The sequence below is a fragment of the Acromyrmex echinatior genome, chromosome 9, assembly GCF_024713525.1.
Source record: "Acromyrmex echinatior isolate Ae372 chromosome 9, ASM2471352v2, whole genome shotgun sequence".
Taxonomy (NCBI): Eukaryota; Metazoa; Arthropoda; class Insecta; order Hymenoptera; family Formicidae; genus Acromyrmex; species Acromyrmex echinatior.
The window spans coordinates 4462279-4488045 of record NC_141860.1 but is presented as its reverse complement, the minus strand read 5'-3'; the positions used below and the strand labels follow the sequence as shown (position 1 = coordinate 4488045).

The window sequence follows — 25767 nt, the reverse complement described above, 5'->3', positions numbered from 1 at the left end:
ATATACATATATGTTTATATATATATATATATATATATATATATATATATATATATGCTTACACACAACACATATGTGTATTAATATGATATAAAAAAATATCTAAAATAAAATTTATTGAATATTTCGAATTTTGTGTTTCTCTAAAACAGTTTTTTTTATATTTCCTGTAATACATTAGAAATAATACAAATATTATATTACTCGCCAGGAATTTAACAAAAAAGAATGCGTTTTTATTATTATAGTAAAGGTTTAAATCCTCTTAGCGGAGATACAAACTCTTTTTTAGTAAAGATTTAAACTCTATTTATATACCGACCAAATTATCGACATTACAGTCAAATAAAAATCTCCGAATTGACTGAACAGAATAAAAAATAAAAAATCATTTTATAAGATTAAAATAGACGCAAAATTAGGAAGTGGTGCAATGGATTTTATACTAAAAAAAGTTAAAAACTTAATATAGCATCCCCTTAAAATTTAAATCAGAGTTGTTATATATTTCAAGGTAACATGAAATATTTATGTTAAATTTACGAATTTTTTTCATATAGATAATACAAGATATATAAAATATTATATATATATAAAATATATAATATGTAAATTGTTATAAATTGGATAATATAATACAGGAAGAAGTAATTAAGTTTTATAATTGTTAATATATCTGATTGAGGGTGCAGTCGTATATACAAATATATTAGGAGATTTTGAAAAAGAGAAAATCTGTTTAAACAAATTATTTAAATAATAAACTCATAACAATTAAGTAAGTACACTCGGTAAAGGAGACAAATGTTTATTTCTACTATAGAACATTGTTATATATAATTAAAATAAGGAAAGTAAAATAAAAATATGTTGCTTATACAACACTACCGTCCTTTCGATGGTATCTGATGAATATGCTCAATAATCAGTTTAGGGTAATCTCTCGAGACGACAAGACAACTCGCTATTGCATCGATATATTTGTAATGATTCTAATAATCGCTCTGACCAATAATTGTATTTATATAAGAAAGTACAATTCAATGATAATATTATTAGAATAACGCATCGCACAAGGTAAACATCACTGAAAATAAAATATTTAAAATAAATAGATTATTTAAAAAAACGTAGATAATAACGTAGAAAATTACAAATTGAACACAAATATTTCAGAGGAACATATGCAATGAACATAGTTTAATTTCTTCATAGTCGTTTTTTTGTAGAGTTATCCATGTGGTCACTTTCTTTTATTAAAACTTTTTTTACGCGCACTTATAGATTCGTAGTTACATAAATTCACACCGAATTTATATTTAAGATCTAGCTTCGGGCGTTATGAACTTTTTTTCCCTATTGGTTGTATATTGACATAAACAGTCGAAGATTCTTATTGTTTAAATCTTTTTATTTTTAGCATATTTTTATCATATTTGATATAAAGACGAGAAGTTCAATTGAAAAATATGTCAGTCAATTATTTCAAAGTAATAACACCGAGCTTTATATTCAAAAATTTTAGTTAGATTAAAACAAGCTCTTTGAAATTCAAGATTACTTTAGGGAGTTAACATTAAATATAAATTAGTATTCTCGTTAAATAAAGACATTAAATTTTTAATTTCAAATTTTGTTTTAATAATTAATAATTCGCTTAAATAATTTTTCGTAATAGCTCGGTAATTTTCAAATTTAAATAGTAAATAAAAACAGTGAACATAAATAAACGTCTTTTGTAATGGTGTAAAAATCATTTTTCTTGAAAATTTAAGAAAAAAATAGATTCATATCATTTTCTATTTAGCTCTATCCAACAGTTATAGTAAAATAAAATTAGTAAAAATATTTTTTTTTTATATTTATATCAAAATAGAAATACTAATTAAAAACTTGTTGAAAAATAAGCAATAAGGAAATAATTTCATATGAAAATAAAATATTAATAAGTAAATATTAATATCCCAATAATATATCTTTATTTCAGCTGTTGAAACTATATTTTTTCTTTCTTTATATTTAAGAAATAATATTAAATTATGATGACTTTTTCATATACAATTTATTAATATATTTCTTTTAATATCTTTGAAATAAAAGATAAAGACTTTCGTGCAGGTATTTCAAAAGTGGAATTTCTAAAACTGATATTACTTATAACCTGTACAGTCAAATATATACACGCATATTTACATGCTTAAAATTAAATTAAATTAAATTAAATTAAATTAATTTAATCTTTTAGATTGATCTTTTATCTTATTTCTTAAATTCTACGAAAATAAAAATAATATAATCAAAATTAAATAATTTTAGACTCTTTAAACTTAAAATTAATTACAATAATAAAACGGGCATATAAAGCGCGGTAGTTAGAACGCGATAGTTAAATCTTTATTCTGAAGGTCCTTCTTATAAATTGATAGATGTGATATTCTTTTTATAATAAACAAACATTACTTCTACATTACTTCACCATAAGAGATTTGAGAAATAAATCAGAAGCACTGACGATGGCTCGGAAGGAAGCCAAAACATTTGTTTATTATAAAAATGTCATATTTATCAATTTATAAGAAGACCGTCCAAAATAAAGAAAAATTTTGCATACAAACTACCGTGCTTGACTCTATATACTCTATACCCGTTTTATTATTGTAAGGATAAGATTAATTAATTTCGCGAGTGCATTAAAATATACTCAATATATAATAGAAAAAAAAATTAAGAAATTCATAATTTTCCCAAGCTAAATTTTATGTATGATTATCTTAATAAAAATAATTAAAATTATTTTTTCCCATTTTTTTATATAAAAATTAGTTAATTTGGACTGCATTATCATTTGTTTCTTTTTTAAAATTTTAATTCATAAACCAATGAAAAATTGTAGATATATAAAACAATTAAGGATCGACATGGGATTCTTAAAGTTGTTATTAAATATTGGTTTAATATTGGCTATGAGTTTTGGCATCAATGGTAATTTTGAAATTATACGTCGTTTATCCGTCAATACGATACCAATTCACTATAACATCAAACTGATACCGTATCTTGAAGAAGACAATTCTACTTTTCACGGCGAATCCAATGTCAAAATCGTAATTTATCATGCATCGCAAAGCATAAGCTTACACTCAAGAGAATTAGAAATAAATGAAAGGGAAACAACGTTGATTAATGACAAGGGTACAGTTTATAAACCGATGGAACATATTCATGACAATGTAACGAATATTTTAACACTTAATTTCAAAAATACATTATCACCCGGTTTTTACATTCTTAACTTAAAATTTGTTGGTATTTTATCTGAAGTTGGTTCTGTACAAATTGGTTTCATGAAATTTCCGTACATAAATAAAGAAGGAAACAAAATGTAAGTAAATATTAAAAGATTAAAAATATTTTTATAATGTAATTATAAATGTAAATATTATTTACTATTCTTTTGCTTTTATCATCGTTGCCATAACATGTAAGGTTCGATAAATCATTATTTAAACATATAACAATTATACTTAAAATTCTATTTGTTCGGTGATCTGGTTCGCCTCTGGGTCTATCCTATAATATATAATAATAAATACTAGTATTTTCTAAATTCTTATGCTATCTGACATAAGTAGTAAATTTACCAAAATTTAAGATATTTTATTAAATCGTAGATGGATTGCTGCAACGCAGTTCGAACCGAATGGTGCTAGACGAATGTTTCCATGTTGGGACGAGCCAGCGTTAAAAGCCACCTTTAATATATCTGTAATACATCATCAGAAATATATAGCATTGTCAAATATGCCAATACGAGAGCAATTCCAAAAAAAAAAGGGCTTCATACTAACACACTTTAACACTACTCCTATAATGTCTACTTATCTTGTAGCAATTGTTATAATCCCCATATCTGATTTCACCTGTGTTTCCAACGCGGACGAAACCATTAATATTTGGTATAACTCGTCTTTGGCATCGCGAATAAAATTAGCGTATACTATTGCTCAAAGAATCACGCCGCTTTTAATTGAATATACCAATAGTTCTGAAAAAGTACCAAAAATGAATCACGTCATAATACCAAATTTTCCGGTTTACGGCATGGAAAATTGGGGACTTATCATTTATAGGTAATATAAATAATTAAAAAGAAATTAATTAAACTATTAAAGTCAGCCATTATTTCTCTTAGCATTCAAACTTTAATAATTTAAAACATGTGCATTTTCATAAACACTTAAAAAATGCACACTTTCACAGCACAAAATATCACATTCACATCACAATGGTAATCATTATAATATAAGTTACATAAATTATGATGTCACTACCCTAATAACATTTTATACAGAATACATTCTGGAGATGTCACATGAAGGTCTGTTAAAGTATGATATTGTCAAAGGGTCACAACTACATTATATACATTAGATTGCATATTTATCACAGATATATTTTATATAATTTATTATATTACGTTCTGTCTTTCAGTCAAGAATCAGGAATTCTCTATGATGAAATCAAACAACCACGTTATAAAGCAACAAGAACAGCGATGTTAGTAATACATGAAATTATACATCAATGGTTTGGCAATTTGGTTACTCCATCTTGGTGGTCCTATCAGTGGTTAAAAGAAGGATTTGCTATGTTCATTCAATCATACATTCTTGATAATTTATCCAAGGTTATTTAATATATTACACATGCATAGTTACCCTTTTAAAAAAAAAGTTTTAAAATATAATATATTATAATCTAAGCTTAAAATAATTATACTAATATTAAATACAATTACATATAAAATTTTTATAAAAAATATCAAGATGGAACTGAAAGAAAGATAGCACGTATTTAATTTAAAGTCATAAAAAGATTATACGTTTCTTGTACAATCTAATAATTGTAAAACATTTTAATACAAATTTTTATTAGAATATAAAGATACATTTTTATTAGAATATAAAGACACATCGTTTTTTATATTTGTCGTTAAAGATCCACTATTTTTAATTTTTTATACACTATTTTTTGAACACTATATTTACATTCAGAAATAATTAAGAACGCTGTAATAGTTTTATTAGAATTTGAAAATACTTTATTCTCTGCATCCGCCATATTCATAATATTTAATAAAATGATAAACTTTAATATTTTATATTTATATTATTGATTTTGTTTTTATATTGAGTAATTTCCAACATTTTTTTTAAATATTCAAACTATATATTTCTCTTTACTTTTCTCTTGGGAATGTTTGACACAAAAGATAATATAATTTAGGTATTACAAAAGTAAAATAGAAAAGTCTTTAGAAGCAGCAAATCAATCAGTTTTTAGCTCTGATTCGAATGTTTAATATTGGGTCACATATAGAACTTTTTTTACAGTTTGGTGTAGTTGGAAATTTTCAAGTAAATTTTTTAATGGCGATTAATCAATATTGTCTTCTTCAAGATAGTGGCTCAATGAATTCTGTCACATTGAAACTTAACAATACTCTTGAGGATGGGTTGTTGTTTTCTAATGAAGTTTATGTAAAAGGTATATAAAACTAATAATATAGGACTATGTAAATATGATTAAAATATTATTCATAGATTCCCTAACGTAGTATAAAATGAAGACTAATATCCAGTCAGAAATGATAACGAAATCGACATCAAATCTATTATAATTTCTAACTGGATAGCAAATAAATTTTTCTCGTGAACAATATACATACCCGGGAAAAAAATGTTTTATATATAATTATAAATTTATATAAAAAGATGTGTTCATTTATATACAATTATATAAAATTATATATTAATTGTATATAAAACATTTTTTCCTGTATATTTACATTGTATATTATAACTTATGTGTATTATAAATACATGGCTGCATTAAATGTATTATTAATACATATTTTATGGTGTTTATTTTTGTAGCACCAATTTTATTACGCATGTTACACAGTACAATTACCGCTGAGGTATTTCAAAAAGGTCTTATTAAGTATTTGGCTACGTAGTAAGTATTGAATAATATAGTGTAATATCATTATTATATAGCACAATATTAAGTCACAAATATAATAATATTCATATTTATCTTATAAAATAATTATCTTAAAATAATATATTGTCAGCAACATATATATGTATTTATAGATAATTTAAATAAAAAACAGAATAATATATAAATACTCAACATCACACTGTTATTTAATTATAAAACCGCATACTTTATTTTTTATTTAATTTATAATTTAATTTGAGTTAGTTCTAAATTAAAATATAACTTAGAACTAACTTAAATTAAATTATAATTAAATAAAAAGTAAAGTATGCGGTTTTATAATTAAATAGCAATGTAATGTTGAGTACTTATATAATATATTATTCTGTTTAATTTAATTTATATGAATGTTTAATTTAATTTATACATACACATAAAAATTTTAAATATAAGTTTTTACATGTATATCTATAAATTAAATTAAATATTCACGTAGATTCTTTAATAGTACATTTACATTGCTTGACGTATATATAGCCTTTGACAAATCATTTTTCAAATTTAGCCAATTTAACTCGACTACTCCGGACGATTTATGGAGCACCATGCAAAGTGCTCTAGATGAATCTGATGTCCCGCACGAAGATTATAAAATAAAAGAAGTCATGGATACTTGGATGAATCAAGACCGTTATCCTATAGTAAACGTGAAAAAAAATTATGAAACTGGTGAAGTAACAATATCACAAATATGTTTCCAGAAATTTAATGAAACTATTACTAATAAATGGTGGATTCCCGTGACTTTCGCTACACAATCTAATCCGAATTTCTCTAATACTATGCCCAAATATTGGTTACGACCAGATCAAAATATAAGCTTTACAATTAATTCAAATGACTGGATCATTCTCAATTTACAACAAACTGGTAAGTATGGATTAACAAATCTTTTCTGCTTTTTTATTTTATTTTATTTTCGTCAATAATTAAATAATTTATGACAAAAATTTAATATGGCTTTAATAATAACAAATTTTTACTTGAAGACTTAATAGTAAATATAATGGGTGTTGTTACAGGATATTATCGCGTTAATTACGACATCAGAAATTGGTATAAAATTTCAAATTACTTACATAGTGGTAAATACAAAAATATACACGTCTTTAATCGTGCTCAAATCATTAATGATGCATTTTTCTTTATGATGAAAGAAAATAAAGAAATAAGTGGATATCTATTTATTAATATTATAAGTTATTTATCGTTAGAAACAGATTATGTGGCATGGTATCCATTGTTCCGAATTTTAACGCGGTTGAAGAAAACTCTTTTACTACCAAAACTAGAAAATGTTAAGGTAGGTAACAATATTTTTCATAAAGTTGAATATTTCTAATATCTATTACAATTTTTCTCTTTATACTTACTTTTTATCAGTAACAGTCGTATTGTACTAGTAGTAAATTTATTAATTTAAACATTCTAGATTATGTTAAACAATTGATGACCCAATGGTGCCCCGGTTTCCCCTATATATTGAGGATATCTTAATTTTCTTTCTCATCATAAATTAATTGCATTTCTATAAAAGTGCCATTAGAATTGTCATTATTCTTTTTATATTGATACAATGGCATGCTAACTTCACATTCCAAATTTATTCGGATTTGTGAAATTAACACGACATTCTATTAATAAAAAAAAATAATAATGATAGTTCTAGTAGCATTTTTCATAGTTCCTTATCAAAATAAAAAAAAGTTCTGTATTTTTTATATTAAAACACTAAAATTAAAAAAGTAGTAGTTAGAGGTCTATTAAAATAATTATAGAGTATAGAATTCTATTAAAACTAATGAGAAATTTCGCTTGAATTGCAATAAATTATCGCAGTACGACACTTTTTTTCCAATTGCTGTGATATCTTGTACATTTAAATAAAAATAAATATATTAACATTGGTAATTGTTAGAACTGTTTTCAAATTACATACATATTAATATAGGTATTAATATATTATAAATTATATTATAAAACTGAGATGCAAGTTCACTTGTTACTCATGTAATGTGAATGTATTAATAAAACATTAATATACTAATAATATATGAATCTGAACATAAATATCAATAAATTATTATCAAACCAATACAATATTTCATAATTTCTATTATAGTTGCGTTTGATAGAACTTTTCGATAGACTACTTCTAAAAATAGGATATGAAGAAAATCCTCATGATGACGATCTCACAATAATGACAAAAATAGATGTTTTAAAATTTGCATGTATTTTCGGTCATGTGAAATGCAAGGCAATGGCCGCCGTTAAATTAAACAAACATCTCGAGAGACCTAAAATCTACAAGTAAGTTTTACGATCATCTTATAAATTGTATTCTCACGTTATCTTATAAATTGTATTTGTGTATGTGCGCGCATGTAGATAGCCGATTTTCTGTTTCTTTAAATCATTGAGATCAAAATTTTCGCCTTATTTTTTCTCCTCAATCCTCATTCTTATTTTAATGATGGAATGCACATAGAATAAATATATTATTGCATATAAGCGAAAGTATATAATAAATTAACAAGCAATATTATATTATCGATGGAATTTCATTAATTTCTTCACTGTAGTATGATGATTATTTGGTCGCGTTAGTATCACGTAGAATGAGAAAATTGCACAAAAAAATTGCACGGAAATATAATTTTACGCGCAAAATAATTAAGGTTGCTTAATAAAAAAATGTAGAATATAAAAATACGAATATTCAATAAAATAGAAAATCGGTTATACACATGAAATCTACGTATCTTTTCTTAATAAATATGTGTTTTAGAATTCGACATTGGCAAAAATTTGTGTACTGTTCTGGTTTGATGACAGCCAATAAGGCTACTTGGGATAAAATGTTGAAATTATATTTAAAAGAAAAACATCAAACGGAAAAATATCAAAAAAAATTATTGAAAAGTTTGAGTTGCGCTGAAAATCCCGATATCATCATCAACTATTTAAATATTACAGCATTTAACACTTCATTATTTCACGAAAAGGAGCATTCTCTTGTTTTTATATATATTATTGAGAACCATGCGCGCAATGATTTGATCCTTGATTATGTATTAAACAATTTTGAGATCATAAAACCCAAGTAATATAACTTTTCTAAATATGTATACTTAACTGTTTCCTTAATTATAAAAATTTCTTAATTATAAATATATTTTTTGTAGATCATTTACTATAAATGCAATGATAACATTGATTCTTTCAAATGTTTATTCTGACGAACAAATTGACAAGGTAAATTTTATATAATATTAGATTCACATATTTAACGATCTATTAACTCTATCAATAATGTACGTTTTAATTGTGGCCGCTTCAAATGAAAACCGTTGTTCGTATGAAACTGTAAATTAATTCAAGTTTACCTAACTAAATTAATATTAATAATTAATTATAGTTGCATTTTTAGACTCTATTTTTATATTTTTGAGCAAAATCACATTGTAAAATTGAATAACATACTTTAAAATATAAACAGAATTCTTGTAATTTATAAATTAATATTAAACCATTAATCTAAAAAAAAATCTAAAAAATTTGTAAGAAAATCGTCTTAAGTATCTTGGTTTAATAATTTAGTTGATTTATGAAAATGCTTTTACGTATATCTTCCATAAATAAAAGACAATTTCTTTAGGACGTACAAATACTTCCGGTATATTATTTGTACATATTATATACTTATTTATTAAAATTATTAAATTAAAAATCATATTTCATCCAATTTTTACATAATTTTAATAAGAATAAATTGCTAATTATTAACATCTCAAACTGTATCCTATTTTAGGTAAAAAAATTCTCAGAAGATATTATTAATCAGTTAGATCCAAATACTTCGTCTACAATTCAAGAATGGATAAAAAAGCGTAAACATTACGTCAAGAAATTAACAGACACTTTTAGCAGACGATTTTATTCAACACATCCACCTTACGATTCTATTAATTTGGATAATTAAAAAAACACAAAATGTGTGTGTGATACAAATCATATATATATGTTTACCATATATAAACTTTATTATCATATATAAACTTTTGAAAAATATTATTTTATTTATTATTACCATCTCGTAAATGATTTTTTATTTATTTTTTATTATTTTTAATATTGTTCAATGTCATAGTATTTATTAATAGTTTAGGGAAGCTGTTAATAAATAAAATCTTCTATAACATATTAATTTCTGCAATTTTCACAAATTATTTGTATAATATATAATAATAAATGTTCTTTGAAGTTGGTTATAAAATGTTTTTATAAGCGTAACTCTTATTTATATTCGATAGAGAGCACATATGCAACTACATTATCTCAACTGATAAATATATAATACTTCATAGATATTATATAATGATATTGTTTATGTTAATTGCGATTTTTTAATTTTTATAACATTATTATTGTTATAATATGTATAGTTACTTGATTTGAAATAAAAGATTTGAAATAAATGACAATATCTTATAAAAATAAGCTTGTAATAAAAATGTAGCTTTACTTAAACGGTTATTATTATTGCAATTTTATTTTACATAATACTTTTCTATAGATTCTCCAAAATTTTATATTATCCTTAACATACACATTTTCATCTTATGTATTACAAATTTTTTTTTCGTCTATTTTAAATAAATTAATTTCTTGAAAGAAGAAAATGTAAGATCCACTTCCAAAAATAGATATTTCTTTTATTTAATTAGTAGATTTATTCTTATTGGTTCTATTTCTCAACATATATTACTTATTATATTACTTTTAACATTTATTAATTTATTATTATTATTATTCAGTTTCTCTGCAAAAAGTTTAATTCTCAAAAAGCATCTTATTTTCTTAATTATTTACTCAAGATCTAATTGTTTGTATGAGTATACTCATGTTACAATATATCCGTTACCGAGAGAAAGAGAGAGAGAGAGAGAGAGAGAGAGAGAGAGAGAGAGAAAATAAAATATTTATAATTTAAAGTTTGAGTATTTTGTATTGCTATACCTTTGAACATATGACTATTTCTTTGACATATCACAGACTGATAATGTATATAGTCAGTATTCAGGGATCTTCAGACTTCAGAGATGCAAGATATCAATCGCAATGGCTGATATATAATATTATTAATAACATCTTATAATAATATTTAGTATTTTATTAATAATCTAGGGAAGAGTTATTAATAAATAAAATTTTCTATAACATTAACAAATATATATATAGTTTTTTATAACTTTAACAAATAATTTATATAAAATTATACAATATTAAATGTTTTCTGAAATTATTTGTAAAATATTTTTATAAACGTAAAATATCAATTGCCAACAATATAATAACAAAAAGAGAGGTTTCAGATAAGTATTGATATTTACAGATAATAATTAAATCAGATACAAATTCAACAGTAAAATCGAACAGTATTAATAGTTGATAGTATCGAATATCGATATTTAAAATCTTGCTAGCGTTTGACAATCGATATTCTCGCAATGACGACGACACGAACGGACGAGAAGAGAATTTAATCTGTCAAGTGGAGAAGTGTCAAATGGAGAAGTGTTTTTTCGTCATTTCGACCATTAAAGAGATACTTCAGATTTTCAAGCTACAAAAAAGCGAGAGAAAAAGAGAGAGAATTTAACATTTAATTAAACCGCAATCACATACGCGCGAAATGTATCGGTGGCATACGACACGAGCAATTAAATGATATTTATTACAACGGAAAATAGGTTATGCTTCGTGCATCGACGATTAAGGCGACGAACTCCGTTGCAAGTCGCGTGTTATTTCGTGGCGTTTTCCTTCGTATAGAAATCAATGGCTCGATCGTCCGTGTCAGCTCAATGCGACTTGGTGGCATCTTACATGGACGGGGTTCATGTCAAAATTGCAGAAGCCTACAAACCACCGAGGAAGATCGGCCTACCTGTCGCGTATAACAACCGATTGCCGGATGTATCGAAGTTAACGTACGACTTCAGCTTAGAAAAATCAGTACTTGAAAAGGTAGGAGGCATAATTGTTTAATTATCTTAATGTTCTATGTAATGTGTAACAATAATTTTATGACTTGGTAATTATCACAAATTAATTAATTTTCACAAATTAATCAGATGTGCGAATGGCGCAAGGCTAGACAAGCCTACAGCAAAGCACGTCAAGCTCGATTGAAAGAAAAAAGAAAGAAGGAGAGAGAGGAGACTCCTCCATCGCCTCCACCATTGGATTGCGTGAAGCAGCTACCTATTAATGCGCCACCCGCTCCAGAAACGACAATACTCACACCACAGCCGCTGTCACCTCCAGCAAACGACTTTCAAGATCATGTAAAAATCAATGGGGGTTTGGACTTTGCTGACTTCGATAATGACACGAGCAGTCCTTTTGATAATATGGAATTGAAAACTATCAATGACATGGAAGAATTAGCGCAGGTTAATGAAATGTTTTATTCTCTAAAATTCTTGAAAAGCATTGCAGATGATTCTTGTTTAATATCTTTTAAATGTAGGTTTTACAACCTCGGTCGCAATGGGTACCTGCAGGAAAATTGGAGAACATTATAAATGAACTAACTATTGATGATACAACCGAGATTTGCAAGGAGGAAGAAGCCGATACAAAGAGTCAAGTGGACGAAGCCGACAAAGATACACATAGCATCGAAAATCACCGTAGCGTTTCGACAATAATGCAGGAACTTCAAAAGGAATTAGAACGGCCTGTTATGGAGGTAATACATTTTTCTCTATAATGTAAATATAATTGATTCTATTAATCCCTTCTTGCGACAGAATTGGAAGCCATGGCCCGATTTGAAGAGTCGAGTGGAGAGTCCAAACAGCGACGCGCATGTAGTCCCAAGATACGACAACTCAATGTCGTCGAATCATGCGAAACCGCTAGCAGATTTATTATCAGGCATGACGGAGGATGATCTAAAATTGATCCTGCAATTGAGTGACATGGGATTTCCCAAATGCAGAGCGGCGCGCGCGGTACTGGAACTAGGTAAAATGCATGAGAAGAAGATCGTGGAGTATCTATTAGCCGTCCAATCCTTAGAAGAGACTGGCGTCCCGAGTGACTATGCCGAGACAGCGCTGACGCTCGCGCAGCACGATCAATCCAAGGCAAAGATCTACTATGAGAATTTATGCACGTTGAAGGATCTAGGATTTCCCGAAGACGAAGCTTCCGCGGCATTAGTAAAGTGTAACTTTGATCGTGACAAGGCATTAGATCTTCTGATCGCTTGAGACGTAGACTCGCCAGGAAAAAATGTAGAATATTTTTTGTTGCGACTCGATTTTAGTGTGAAAAAACATAACGAATCGAAATTTTTATATAATGCATGGAAGATACATCGAGTCACAAACATATATTTTAATAAAAAGAAAGATAATGTTATCAGTGAGGCTAGTCTTGAATATCTGAAGGAAGTTATCGAATATGACATTATGTAATAATTTCATTTAATTCATCGTTATGTTATGGAATTGGAACTCCTACTGGGCATTATTGAAGAATCGCTTTTGGTAGCCGCGATGCTGCAAAATAAATTACAATTATAATAAGTTAGATTTAATTTAAAAACTTATTGATACAAGATTTCAGTTAAGTGCGTAAGAATTCTTTATTTTTCTAACACTTTGTATACAGAAGTGGATTAATTAGATACCTAGTTAGGAGGATTCATCAATTGATGGAGTGCCAATGAAGATTAATAGTCATACTTGAGTGTGCAGCGAATGCAGTGGCGCAACTGCAAATTAAAAAAAATTCACTAACTGATACACTCAGGTACTACATGATTATTTTGTATGTTACCTTCTACTACAACATAAAACGATCGTTATTATAGATTCTGCAGAGCGATTGATACCGATAATGATCCAAGCTTCTGTGAATATCGGTTGCTGGCATTGAGAATTTACACAGATACCAGTGGGTCCGTTTGTTAATAAATTATACAAAGTATAACTCGTAGACAGTGTGAAGTCCAGTTTAGTATTCTTAAGTGGTTTGTAGAGTATTGTTACGTTTGCGGGAGAAACGGAAACGTCGAGCATGTGCTTATATCTGAAATGTATTTGCGTTAAATCTGCAAGATACTTATACTTTTGCAAAAGACTATAAAGAAATTCCTGTTTATAAGATTTCTCAATTACCTTTCGGTATAAACTTTCCTTAGCGCTAATTCCCACAGGGAACAAGTCACGTTTTCGTGAACCTCGTGAATTTTTAGCATTTGCCGTGGTAATTCAATTATAACATCAGCATTTATTTCATGCAGTCTCTTCATTTTTATGTACAATTTTATATTTGTGTTTAGCACATTTGTGTCATAATGCGTCTTAAAACATCTGTGATTATATATACATATATACATAGAGATTGTAAAATTTACTTTATATACAGACTTCAAAAGTAAAATAACAGTTGTCAAGATTTATTTTTTATTCGCGCATAATTTATTCCTATTTGACACTCTAATGTGCTTACCCGAATGCCAAATATTCTCTATCGCGGACAACCGTCGTGCGTAGTTGCGAAAGTAATTGAAATAGAAGCGGATACGACACATAATTTAAATATTCGTTTGCATCGAATCGTATACAGGGAGCCGATAGAAATCCATTCAGTGGCAAATATTTCAACCTGCAAAACATTTATTGGAAAACTCGAAATTGTAGCTCGATTAATCTTATCTGTGTGAAGTTTAGACTCATATTCATAATCCATTATTTTAATAGCGTCTTAAGTAGTCTTAAGATGTACCAAAAAGTTTGCAAATTATCGTGTCGTGATTCATTGTTAATACCAACATTTCGAATGTTCCCGTTCACTTCATCAGGGAAAAGAGCGCAATGTCTCAAGATGCTAAAGCTCTCTGATTGATTTATGATATTTTAAGACTATTTAAGATAATCTTAAACATAACAATCGCGACTGTGAACCGGCTGTAATTGGCTTATGACATTGTAAGACTATATTGAAGATGATCTTAAAATTAGAAACAGATTATGAATATCAGACTTTTTATATTTAATTTAATAATCAGAATATTTATTCGCAAAATATTAATAGAAATAGCAACCTATTTGAACACACGGAGATCATAGTAAGCTCAGGAGCTATGGTCAATCTGTTAGGTAATTCCCTCAGTTGATTGTTATCCACATATAGTTCTCGAAGTCTTGGAAGAGAACCGGTCCACTCCGGCAGTGCGACAATCTGATTACCCGAGACAGACAGTATTTCCAGATTATTCAGTTGGCTCAATTCTGTTTTTGTTTCGTTCATGTGAGTCAATAAACCTTATTCCCCTTTACGCACAACCATCTAATAGTCTTGAACTTACCAATTGGTAATCTCTCTATAAAATTGTCGTTCAAGAATAAAGATTTCAGATTGCTTAGATTGCCGATGCAGGCAGATATCAGGTCTAATCTGTTGGCACTTAAATCCAGCACCGTCAACTGACTCATTCCGCCGAGTTCCACAGGCAACTGTTCAATCCGATTGCCATACATGTACAAGTTGGTCACATTGAACAACTCCGTGATCCACGGTGGTAGAGTGGTCAGCTTGTTCCACTTCAGATATATCTCCTGAATGTGACTGCCATGCAGTCTTATTACCTCTGGAAACTCCACGAGACCCCGACAGTTCCAATGCAGTATAACTTTGTTTTTGACCTCGTTCGCCATCTCTACAGGATCTGGATCCATATTTGAAATGTAAAATTAATAGAGTGCCCTGGGAGGCATTGAAGCCAGGGAGTAACTTTCAATATTAAGATAGGTGGGAATCGATCAGTGAATCCAAGATTAAGCAATGGACGCAGACCCGAAATAACTCGGTCTGTTCGCTACATCAGCTATATTAAAATAAACTTTCGCGACGGACAAAATAAGTTTTACAGGGGCGCATGATCATCGTATTGAAAAGGGAGCAAATTAGTCTGACATTTCGCTCACCCATGACAAACTGTTATTGTTAGTTGGGACTGCGGAGAGAGTAACAATGTTAATTATTTTAATTCATCTGACGCGTTAAACAAACGAAGTGACTGTAGTAGTATAAGAGTATATACTTTCTCGTGTCCCTCCTGTGGCAGAAAATCCAGTACGGATGCATTTTTTAATTTCGCTTTACTTTCTTTTGTCGTATTTATTTTACATATTTGTCAATCCTAATCAATCTCCTACACACATTATGCGCACAGTCAGTGACATACTACTGATATGGTGATCAGCTGATACGGTAAGGGGCTCCACACAATAAAAGGAACAGGGAACAGAGAACAGAGAATAAGGGTGAAATCACATGGTGTGAAAAACGACTGCGGAATAGAGAATGCGTCATTGAAACAACCAATTAGCGCTATTCGGAATAACGCAGAATAACGCTGATTGGTTGCTTTCCGAAGTCATTTTCCGCACCGTATGATTTCATCCTAATAGAGAAGAAAAAAAGCAAGCGGTTTCCTATAGTTACCTAATTAGTTTCTGTACCGCGCTACATGTAATCGCACCTTAAGCGGTTGTGCTTCTGGATGCACCCAAAGTTACCAGCTGCTGCAATCATTTGTTGCAGCAGGGAAAAGTATCTAGTGAATCGTTAGGCTCTGCGCACAATAAAAGGAATACGGAATTAGGAATAAAGAATAAACGATTTCAAGTTATCAGAAACCATGTATTCTGATGTATCCGATTTCTGATAGGTTAAAATCGAGATATTACATCCCAGAACTCTAATTGGACAGCTCGTTATTCCCTATTCCTTGTGCTCATTGTCTGTGCTTATTGTGTTTAAGCCTTTAATATCATCAATGGTGGAAGGAATAAATAGGAAACGTTCGAAACACGTGATCGAACACAACAGATAACAGCAAAACGTATTCAGAAAGGCAATTTAAAGTAGCAATCGAAATGGAAGAATTCGATCTGCAGGATAGTCAATTATACAATGAAGATGGAATCGAGAATGAAGAGAATGAATTATTACGCAAGATCCAAATTCAATTGCAGGAAAAACAAGAGATATTAAAAAGAATTCAAAGAATAAAAAAGATGAAAATCATCTTAAAGACATTAGAATCCTTCCCAAAAGAAAAGCTTAATTCGAAGCAAAAAATGAAAGACCAAGAAATCAACAAAACCATAAAAGAATATGACGATATTGCCCAAGTATTAGATGAGATACAGTTTATAGATCAAAATGTAAGCGAGGAAATGGAACAATTACAATCTTCAACAGATACTGAAGAGGAACAGCAAGAAGCAGTAATAAGTACTAGAAGTACAACAAAGGGAAAATCTTCCGCGAAACACCCGTACAAATCTTTTAAAAGATCGTATCCAGAACTAGAAAAAAAACGATTATCTATGAATAAAAAGTTAAGCCTGTATGCACAATCAAGACCGAGATCACATGAAGGAAGATTTATTCCTATAAGAAACAAAACAACGACAAATAAGGTAATTTGGAAAACTAAATGAAATGTAACAAATTTTTACAATTTATACAGGATGTTTGATAAGTAACGATAAAAAATCTTGCGTACGAGTAGAGCGGACTAAACTGAGTCGAAAAGTCCTCTACCATTTTGCAATTTCCGCAATAGTTAACAAGATATCAATTACTAAAAATCACCGAATATTGATTTTCAATAATTTTGTATTCAAGTATTATCAACTTTACAGAAAAACATCAAAAGACAAAAATTGTTTATTTTTTTCTCATAGCTTTTTCTCAGCTCTAAAAATTTTTTCAGAATTTTTTGTCAACTTTGTAGTACTGCATTAGCAACTATTTTTACTAACATGAGAAAATGCGATATTAAAAAATTATGAAAAAGTTTTTAGAACTTTATAAGAAGAAAATAAACAATTTTTGTCATCTGCTGTTTTTCTGTAAAATTGATAGTATTTGAATAAAAAAATTATTAAAAACCAATATTTAGTGATTATTAATATTTAATATAGATATTAACTTTTGCGAAAATTTTATAATGGTAGAAGATTTTTCGACTCAGTTTAATACATTCTACTCTTATGCGAAAGTTTTACTTATCAAATTTATATAAATTATCTCGTGAATATTTACCCCTCGACAATTTAGCAAGGAGAATGAAAACGAATATAAATTCTGTTTCATGTTTAAATTTGTCTTTTGATATAGGAGAATCGGTGTACTCGAGAGCAACTTATGGAGAGTATAAGAAGGACTAATATGATACTATCAATCAATAGAATTGACGGATTGTCAAAGAAGAATAATACAATTCAAGTAAGCGAGCAGAAACGTTTACCTATGAATCTTCTGAAGGAAAATACAACTACTCAGCCAGATAGAAATAACGACTTGGATGTGCAGCAAACACAGCGAGACAATAGAAGCCAAACCATGCAGATAGAGGACTATAATGTACATGATATCAATATTGCTGCGGACATTATCATAAAACCGGAATATTTTGATTAATTAGTATAATATCGTGTATTTGATCGTTACGGCGTTCATGCGAAAATAAAATAGAGTTATAAGAACGTACATACGAATTGGCATAAGTATGAAAAATCATAAAACGCGAATACATGACATGACGTAATACTGTCTTCATCCAGAACATGAAACGCGATCGCGGGCTTATATGCTAAGCCCTGTTTAGCATAATTGCAAATAAAACACGAACATGATTGTAAACAAAACACTATGAATACTATTAAAAAGTGCGTTAAAAAATACATGTCACACAAATATATAACGCAGGCACGACAGATATATTCCTATATCCAGGATATGAATATGTATTCCTGATACAAATATGATTATACAATTGTATGTTTATGCGTGAATGTGTGATACCATAGATTAATTGAATAAATAGATATTATTACTTATAACACTTAGTTTAGCCATCCATCCACATTCATCACATCCCTTGTTCTGTGTTAATAATTAAAGCTGTAATTAATCAAAGTTCGATTAATTACAATCAATTAGCGATTAAAAGTTAATGTTCATGATTGAGATTGATTACTTCAAGTTAGAATAACTTGCGGATGGACCAAGTCCGGGATTCACAATTAATAGAAGAGCTGGGATTCTGATGGAACTATCATTCTTCTGACAGGTCATCTATTTTAGAGGCTAGCGGCTTTTCCTTCTCCAATGGCTGGAGAAACGAGATGGCGACCATTTAATTATATAGTAACAACAGATTTATTAAATAAATGATCTGGAATCTGGCTACAACTTGACACACAATGGGATAAAATGTCAATCTAGCTGGACAAAACTCAAAAAACTTAATATTTGTTAATGAATCAGTGCAGTAACGTATTGTCTATACTTGTAATAACGCAAATTGTATATAAGGCTAATAAAACATTCTGATATTGTCAACAGTGCTCATAGTTATAAAGAAAATTATGTATTGTCGCACACAAAATTCCATAATAGTATGCATAAGATGTAAACTTAACCTGAACCAATCAGGATTTTAGTATTATCAGGTATTTTAGTATTAAGCTGTACAACCTACGAAATTCATTATCAGAAACCGAAAAAGAATTTGATACATCTCTGAGTATTCTCTGAGTAATTTTCATTTCATCGTGTATTTCAAAAACCTCTTTATCTTCCTCATTATTCAATAATAAAACAGATATATTTACAAGAAATTTCTTGCCGAACGAATTCGCATGACATGACTCACTTTTTCATGATGAAAGTTAGAGAATTGATATCCTGGTGTGCCGGAAGCATTAAGCTGTGATCAAAGTCTCGCTACAAATGATTTGAAGCGTTTAATGGATCAATTAGAAAGAGTTTTACAAACTGACCAATTAAGAATTGCTTCAAAGCGTTTGCAGCATCGCGTTGACCGTACTCTTATAGCGTTTTCGGTCCGATCGATTTTGCACTAACCTTTGGGTTGAAGTAATGATGTTTCGTGCTCTCCTATTGGTAGAGCGTGTAACGTCAACCAATAGCGAAGTATTTTCTAACCCAAGTTAGTGCAAACCCGGTCAGGTCGAAAACGCTATTAGTTCAAAAATTTTTGGGGATTTTGAGCAATGCAAACAGACTTATTGGTATACCTGCCTTTTTTATGCTAGGAACACTAGGATTCAGATTTCAGAACACTGTTCTTCTAGAAACGTTCTCCACATATTGCTTCACAAGTTCATTCTTCTCTTGGAATTTTAGTACGCTTCGTAGCATTTGGCGGCATTTGAATTTTACATAAGTTTTAACAAATTTTAAAATGGAAGAAGGTAAATAACATCGCTCCCATACGAAGTACTTTTTTAGATATCACATCGATTTCTATTTGCGTTAATCCGGATCGCGTCGTTTCTGTTATGAATTCATACAGTAATCCCATGATGAACACGTGTTCACTCAGCGCAACATCGGTCACCTACGATGATAGTACTGTTTAAAATATTAAACAAAGTTAACAGACCAAAGAAACGTTGCGCACTACATTTACTTATATGAATATAACACGAGAAAATTAGCTTGCTTTATTTATTAAGTGGAGGTTAAGGTAGATTAGGTTATACCTCCCAATTTTCTTACAGACAAGAACAAGAAAAAGGATAAGAAATCGATTGGTGAACTGCAATTGACGACCAAATGTGAGATCGACCCTTCGAAGATGGAGGTGAAGCTCGAATGTAAAGACTGGCCTCTGCTGTTTAAGGTAATGTTTGTTTCAATAAATCTTTATATACTACGTAATTGCAACAACTATGTAATATAATTTGAAAAATTTGAGAGACAAATTTCTTATTTCTTATTGCAGAATTTTGATAAAATGTTGACACGTACGAAGCACTTTACTCCATTGACCAGTGGTTCTACTCCACTAAATCGCAGCTTGTCGGAGTATATAAAATCAGGCTGTATCAATTTGGACAAGCCATGCAACCCATCATCACACGAAGTAGTAGCTTGGATAAAAAAGATCCTAAGGGTGGAGAAGACTGGTCATTCTGGTACATTGGATCCCAAAGTATCAGGATGTTTGATAGTCTGCATAGACAGAGCGACGAGACTAGCCAAGTCGCAGCAGTCTGCTGGAAAGGAATATGTTGCTGTATTCAAGCTTCATTCTGCTGCTGAAAGTGTTCAAAAGGTAAATATAGGTGATTGTGGATAATGGAATAAATAAATATTTAAACAAATATAAATCAATATAATGCAAAATAAACAAATATTTATACAAATAAATGTATGATAGTATGATTGGGAATCAAATAATGAATCTCTTATCTCTGATAAGTGATTACTGTATCATTTATTTGCAGCTATTTATCTCATAACTCTTAAATATATGTACAAAATTAGTAAAAATTATTGTTAAACATGAGATCCTATCTGACAATCGAAAATGTTAATATTTATTAATTCTTTATTATCCAAAAGATAATTATTGTATATCAATATCCAAATAGGCATCTTGTATTGATTTCACACTAATACTGATGATTTAGGTGAATCAAGCCTTGGAAAAATTGCGCGGTGCTCTCTTCCAAAGGCCGCCGCTGATATCGGCGGTCAAGAGACAGCTCCGCGTCAGAACAGTTTACGACAGTTGGTTCCTCGATTATGACCAAGAACGCAATATGGGAATATTCCGTGTCAGTTGTGAAGCTGGTTCTTATATCAGAACTATGTGTGTCCATCTTGGACTCTTCTTAGGTACTGGTTGTCACATGCAAGAACTTCGAAGAAGTCGTTCTGGCGTTTTATCTGAACAGGATGGTATGGTCACTATGCAGGATATTCTTGATGCTCAATGGCTGTACGATAATCATGGAGATGAATCATATTTAAGAAGAGTTATAAGGCCATTGGAGTCACTGCTAATAAATCACAAAAGAATCATCATAAAGGACAGCGCTGTATGTATTCCACTTATTTTACCTTTTGAAAAAGAAGTCTATTGTTATTTAATAGTATTATGTTACACAAAATTTATTAGGTAAACGCAATTTGTTACGGAGCTAAAATAATGTTACCAGGCGTTTTGATGTACGATCAAGGGATAGAATTAAATGAAGAAATTGTAATCGTAACTACCAAGGGTGAAGCTGTAGCAATTGGTAAATATATTTTCAAAGTAACGATAATGCTTAACTCAACATTGTTTAACTTCTACTATTCATCCAAAACTGTTCAACTTAATGTCCATTTTTATATTTAATCTTCAAAATACTTAACTTTATCTGTGGTCTTCAAACAATATTTATTTTTATCTTGTATACATCAGCTATAGCTTTGATGTCTTCTCCTACTATGGCTGCTTGTGATCATGGAGTAGCTGCAAAACTCAAAAGGGTAATCATGGAGAGAGATTCATATCCAAGAAAGTGGGGTTTGGGACCAAAAGCGTCGCAAAAAAAACGTATGGTAGCTGAAGGATTGTTAGATAAATATGGAAAACCAAATGAAAAAACACCTCCTGAATGGTCACATAGTTACCAAGATTACCAAAACCTGACAACACCATCAACGACAACGGCATCAACAACTGCATCAACGGTAAGTCAACTATTCTAATGCCTTCCAATATTTTATTAAATTAAACTTTCAATATTTTTTATAAACGTGTATATACATGTATAAAGTATTAGAAATATTATTTACAAGATATTTTTAATAAATGTAGACGGAAAAGAATGGTGACATAGTCATCGGTAAAAAGAGGAAGAGAGAGGACACAATTACAATGGACGAAGTCCAACAAGAAACATCGGAGATTTTAGAAACATCATCACTGAAAGAGAAAAAGAAGAAAAAAGAAAAGAAAAAGAAGAAGGAGAAACGTGACACAGAAGACGAAGTAGTAATGGAGGAAGTTACCAGTGGGGTAATTGGATTTTTTTGTCACAATTAGATTTATATAATCTAAAAATTTGGGCGTTATACAAGATATTTATATGTGTGTGTGTGTATGTTATAGGAATCTTTAGCAAAGGAAGAGAAAAAGAAGAAGAAAAAGAAAAAGAAGGATAAAGATCAAGATCAAGAACTTATGTCAAGTTAGATCGATACTCAAAAAAAGAAAAATTTTTAGATTAAACTGTTACATAGAAAAATGTACAGTTATTTTTTTATTGAATTATACATTCTGCTATATGTTACGAGAGAATGTTCCAGTTTTATATATACACTATTTTCTTGACTTTATAAATGTTTGTATTCCGAAAATCTAAAGGAATACAAACTATTCTGCGATTCTTTAATTTACATTTCCTAATGTTTTTCGTATGTTATCTATCACATATCTTTTTTCTTAAATGCAAATATATACGTCTAAACTAGTATTCTAATTTATAATCTGAGTTTCGGTAAATTCAAAGAATTTATACTGTGTACATATATACCTTTTTATCACGCGGAGATAAGAATCATGTTTAGAGTATATTTATGTAACTAATGCATTTTTTATGTTTTCTCTGCAATATGTGAATCTATATCTATCATTATATTAGGAATATAATTAATGATATAGATTATACTATATAATATTATAATTAGAAAATATCTTATTTTTGATTATTTTTTATCATATTGTACTTATTCTGTGTCAAATATCAGAATTATTATGTACCTCATTTTTTCCATTAAACATTCACATGTTATAATTTATAACAATGTTTAGTATCAATTTGATTAATTATACCAAAATTTTATAAAGAAAACATTTTTTTTTATAAAACATAGAATAGTCCATGTATTAATTCGAGTTTTTGCTGAATTGTGTTCATTTTGGAAAGTAACAAAACATTATATTTCTATTTTAAAAAGATGTATATTTCCTTTAAATATCATATTGCAAGTGATGTATTGGAAAACAGTTATTTGAATACAACTGTATCGAGCATAGCTCCCAAGCATTGAACAATATTTGTAGCCATTAATGTGTCGACCTTCTCTTCCAGATGCCGTTTCGGATCTTGCTTGCCCACATTCTTTATCGCTAATTGCTCTGGTGTCATTTTTTCCTCCTCTTCCAAGGCCTGTGAAAATAAAATTCTGTGGTTATTATGATAAAAGATACTTAATATATTCAATACGTATATACTATACAAAAGTATATATATATATATATATATATATATATATATATATATATATATATATATATATATAGGTATGTAAAGCTTTTAAACTGCGCCTGCTGTGCAATGTTTCACCTTATTATAATTCTTCGCGAGTTCAAGCATCTCGGAAACGATATTCTCATTGAGTCGACTATGTTCTGAATATTCGGCAAGAGTAAGACCATCCATCCATGTTTTTTTATGAAGATTCAGCAGCATCTTTTGTTCCAGTTCGTTCTTGCGATAATTAATACTAATACTGTAATAATGCCGATTCAATCCGTGTATTAACGCTTGAACAGACGGCTTCTGTAGGTGACCTAAATTCGATGTCGTTTGTCTGGGTTCTTGTCCTAAAACCTGTAATCGGTACGATGGAGTCACAATTGGAAAACATTGTTGTTACAAATGTACTCACCATCATGTTTGGATTTATTAGTCTAAATGCATCGATAACAACTTTTCCTTTCACTGATTGTATAGGATCAATGACAACAGCTACCGCTCTTTCACTAAGAGCTTCGAAGGACTGTTGTGTATTAATGTCTACTCCAGACAGCCAGCATCCAAATCCTGGATGGGAATGATACCAGCCAACCACCATTTCTGGCCGACCAGTTTGTTTTAGCATGTCCAACATCTTTGCTTGGAACACTGGATCTACCGCTTCTACACTAACACCCTAAGAGAACATAAAAATAACAAATGACATATACAAAAGTAAACTTTATCAATTTTCTCATTTATATCTTAACATTTACCGTTCCTGTTTGTGGCATAGCAAAGACGTCGATAACGCGAACGGTATAATCATCAACAAATTCACCCAGCATCAAACCCATCACTTCCATCGGTACTCCGGCACGGCCGTGCTTAAGCATTTTCAGAAGAGCCAAGGACGATATGTATACCTATAATAATGCAAAAAAATAAGACAACATAAAGGGAATAAAAAACAATGTTCTGAATGATAGGTACCTGCTCAGCTGTGTCCACAACGGGTGCATCAGAGGGTGGTGGCCCTTGATTTAGGCCTGGCATTCCACCGCCTAATCGCAACAGCCTGTCCATTCTTATGTGTTCTACACTCTGCAAATATTTGAAACACATTATACAATTACAGCACAAAATCTTTAGAAATCCGGTATATATATGTTATATTGTATGTACGTACAAGCTAACATTTAGAGGTTAGGAAAAGAACGCTATGTGGATTTTCTGTTATCCTTTGACGATATACAGTTCAAAAGTGATGCGCGACTCTTATCAGATTAAGATATAAGTTGTTCTTACGACAGTTTTTGTCTTCAGCAACAGAATTTCCCCGTTATTGTGACAGATCGAACGAGCATTCCTTCTTCGGAGTTACTTGGAGTCACCGATGACAAGTCTCAAATGTGCACAATCACGAGCGCAGTCTGCTGGTTGCTCCAAGTGTGCCCAGTATTGCAAGACGGCGAGTCGAAAACAGAACTGTCAAATCGTATATTACATTTATTATATTATATTTCGCATATTTTATATTATATATACATTATATTAT

The 25767-nt window shown here is 29.7% G+C and overlaps 6 protein-coding genes across 13 annotated transcripts; 4 read left to right on the top strand and 2 right to left on the bottom strand.

The window, feature by feature from the left end:
* The first annotated feature begins 46 nt into the window (after positions 1–46).
* Positions 47–11819, top strand: LOC105148769 (aminopeptidase N). Of its 2 annotated transcripts, XM_011060684.2 has the most exons (12): positions 47–1077; positions 2894–3382; positions 3672–4130; positions 4492–4687; positions 5394–5547; positions 5937–6018; positions 6572–6936; positions 7089–7369; positions 8189–8379; positions 8858–9172; positions 9255–9324; positions 9881–11819. In XM_011060684.2, exons 2-12 carry the CDS (start codon positions 2919–2921, stop codon positions 10049–10051), a joined length of 2748 nt encoding a protein of 915 aa, XP_011058986.1. In that variant the 5' UTR covers positions 47–1077; positions 2894–2918; the 3' UTR covers positions 10052–11819. The 2 variants fall into 2 exon arrangements, with proteins under 2 accessions (XP_011058986.1, XP_087265330.1); XM_087409204.1 differs by having other exon boundaries at positions 47–3382.
* On the top strand, positions 11582–14250 carry LOC105148767 (Ubiquitin-associated protein 1). The gene is made up of 4 exons (XM_011060682.2): positions 11582–12099; positions 12207–12527; positions 12605–12826; positions 12888–14250. Exons 1-4 carry the CDS (start codon positions 11911–11913, stop codon positions 13350–13352), a joined length of 1197 nt encoding a protein of 398 aa, XP_011058984.1. The 5' UTR covers positions 11582–11910; the 3' UTR covers positions 13353–14250.
* Positions 13460–19981, bottom strand: LOC105148765 (uncharacterized). 6 transcript variants are annotated; one of them, XM_011060680.2, is made up of 8 exons: positions 19823–19978; positions 16597–16726; positions 15458–15817; positions 15194–15380; positions 14599–14754; positions 14265–14459; positions 13924–14175; positions 13711–13858 (listed from the first exon to the last, which is right to left on the bottom strand). In XM_011060680.2, exons 3-8 carry the CDS (start codon positions 15804–15806, stop codon positions 13792–13794), a joined length of 1206 nt encoding a protein of 401 aa, XP_011058982.1. In that variant the 5' UTR covers positions 15807–15817; positions 16597–16726; positions 19823–19978; the 3' UTR covers positions 13711–13791. The 6 variants fall into 6 exon arrangements, with proteins under 6 accessions (XP_011058978.1, XP_011058982.1, XP_011058979.1 ...); XM_011060677.2 differs by lacking the exons at positions 16597–16726; positions 19823–19978 and adding exons at positions 16077–16105; positions 16193–16473; XM_011060676.2 differs by lacking the exons at positions 16597–16726; positions 19823–19978 and adding an exon at positions 13460–13643 and having other exon boundaries at positions 13775–13858; positions 15458–15827.
* Positions 16747–19007, top strand: LOC105148764 (hypothetical protein). The gene is made up of 2 exons (XM_011060674.2): positions 16747–17579; positions 18283–19007. Exons 1-2 carry the CDS (start codon positions 17031–17033, stop codon positions 18583–18585), a joined length of 852 nt encoding a protein of 283 aa, XP_011058976.1. The 5' UTR covers positions 16747–17030; the 3' UTR covers positions 18586–19007.
* A 237-nt stretch (positions 19982–20218) lies between the features above and the next one.
* Nop60B (dyskerin pseudouridine synthase 1 Nop60B) lies at positions 20219–23775 on the top strand. The gene is made up of 8 exons (XM_011060686.2): positions 20219–20384; positions 20694–20815; positions 20918–21250; positions 21609–22019; positions 22100–22220; positions 22388–22659; positions 22787–22987; positions 23081–23775. Exons 1-8 carry the CDS (start codon positions 20375–20377, stop codon positions 23162–23164), a joined length of 1554 nt encoding a protein of 517 aa, XP_011058988.1. The 5' UTR covers positions 20219–20374; the 3' UTR covers positions 23165–23775.
* Positions 23776–23907: 132 nt separating this feature from the next.
* Rpn11 (regulatory particle non-ATPase 11) lies at positions 23908–25707 on the bottom strand. 2 transcript variants are annotated; one of them, XM_011060687.2, is made up of 6 exons: positions 25518–25707; positions 25203–25313; positions 24986–25135; positions 24643–24906; positions 24318–24584; positions 23908–24140 (listed from the first exon to the last, which is right to left on the bottom strand). In XM_011060687.2, the coding sequence occupies exons 2-6, from the start codon at positions 25293–25295 to the stop codon at positions 23979–23981; spliced, it is 936 nt and encodes a 311-aa protein (XP_011058989.1). In that variant the 5' UTR covers positions 25296–25313; positions 25518–25707; the 3' UTR covers positions 23908–23978. The 2 variants fall into 2 exon arrangements, with proteins under 2 accessions (XP_011058989.1, XP_011058990.1); XM_011060688.2 differs by having other exon boundaries at positions 25399–25684.
* Positions 25708–25767: the final 60 nt, after the last annotated feature.

Bases quoted from the DNA above. Each gene is read 5' to 3' on its own strand.
- LOC105148769 (XM_087409204.1), top strand. From the start codon at position 2,880: ATGAAAAATTGTAGATATATAAAACAATTAAGGATCGACATGGGATTC. The intron at 4,131-4,491 runs GTAATATAAATA...TCTGTCTTTCAG, and splicing joins TGGGGACTTATCATTTATAG to TCAAGAATCAGGAATTCTCT. The intron at 6,019-6,571 runs GTAAGTATTGAA...TTTCAAATTTAG, and splicing joins ATTAAGTATTTGGCTACGTA to CCAATTTAACTCGACTACTC.
- LOC105148767 (XM_011060682.2), top strand. From the start codon at position 11,911: ATGGCTCGATCGTCCGTGTCAGCTCAATGCGACTTGGTGGCATCTTAC. The intron at 12,528-12,604 runs GTTAATGAAATG...TTTTAAATGTAG, and splicing joins ACATGGAAGAATTAGCGCAG to GTTTTACAACCTCGGTCGCA. The intron at 12,827-12,887 runs GTAATACATTTT...TTCTTGCGACAG, and splicing joins TAGAACGGCCTGTTATGGAG to AATTGGAAGCCATGGCCCGA.
- LOC105148765 (XM_011060676.2), bottom strand. From the start codon at position 15,827: ATGGATCCAGATCCTGTAGAGATGGCGAACGAGGTCAAAAACAAAGTT. The intron at 15,381-15,457 runs GTAAGTTCAAGA...AAACAAAAACAG, and splicing joins TATAGAGAGATTACCAATTG to AATTGAGCCAACTGAATAAT. The intron at 14,755-15,193 runs GTTGCTATTTCT...AATGTTTTGCAG, and splicing joins ATCTCCGTGTGTTCAAATAG to GTTGAAATATTTGCCACTGA.
- LOC105148764 (XM_011060674.2), top strand. From the start codon at position 17,031: ATGGAAGAATTCGATCTGCAGGATAGTCAATTATACAATGAAGATGGA. The intron at 17,580-18,282 runs GTAATTTGGAAA...CTTTTGATATAG, and splicing joins ACAAAACAACGACAAATAAG to GAGAATCGGTGTACTCGAGA.
- Nop60B (XM_011060686.2), top strand. The intron at 22,660-22,786 runs GTAAGTCAACTA...TAATAAATGTAG, and splicing joins CATCAACAACTGCATCAACG to ACGGAAAAGAATGGTGACAT. The intron at 22,988-23,080 runs GTAATTGGATTT...TGTATGTTATAG, and splicing joins TGGAGGAAGTTACCAGTGGG to GAATCTTTAGCAAAGGAAGA.
- Rpn11 (XM_011060687.2), bottom strand. From the start codon at position 25,295: ATGGACAGGCTGTTGCGATTAGGCGGTGGAATGCCAGGCCTAAATCAA. The intron at 24,907-24,985 runs GTAAATGTTAAG...ATGTTCTCTTAG, and splicing joins CTATGCCACAAACAGGAACG to GGTGTTAGTGTAGAAGCGGT. The intron at 24,141-24,317 runs GTGAAACATTGC...TTATTTTCACAG, and splicing joins TCGCGAAGAATTATAATAAG to GCCTTGGAAGAGGAGGAAAA.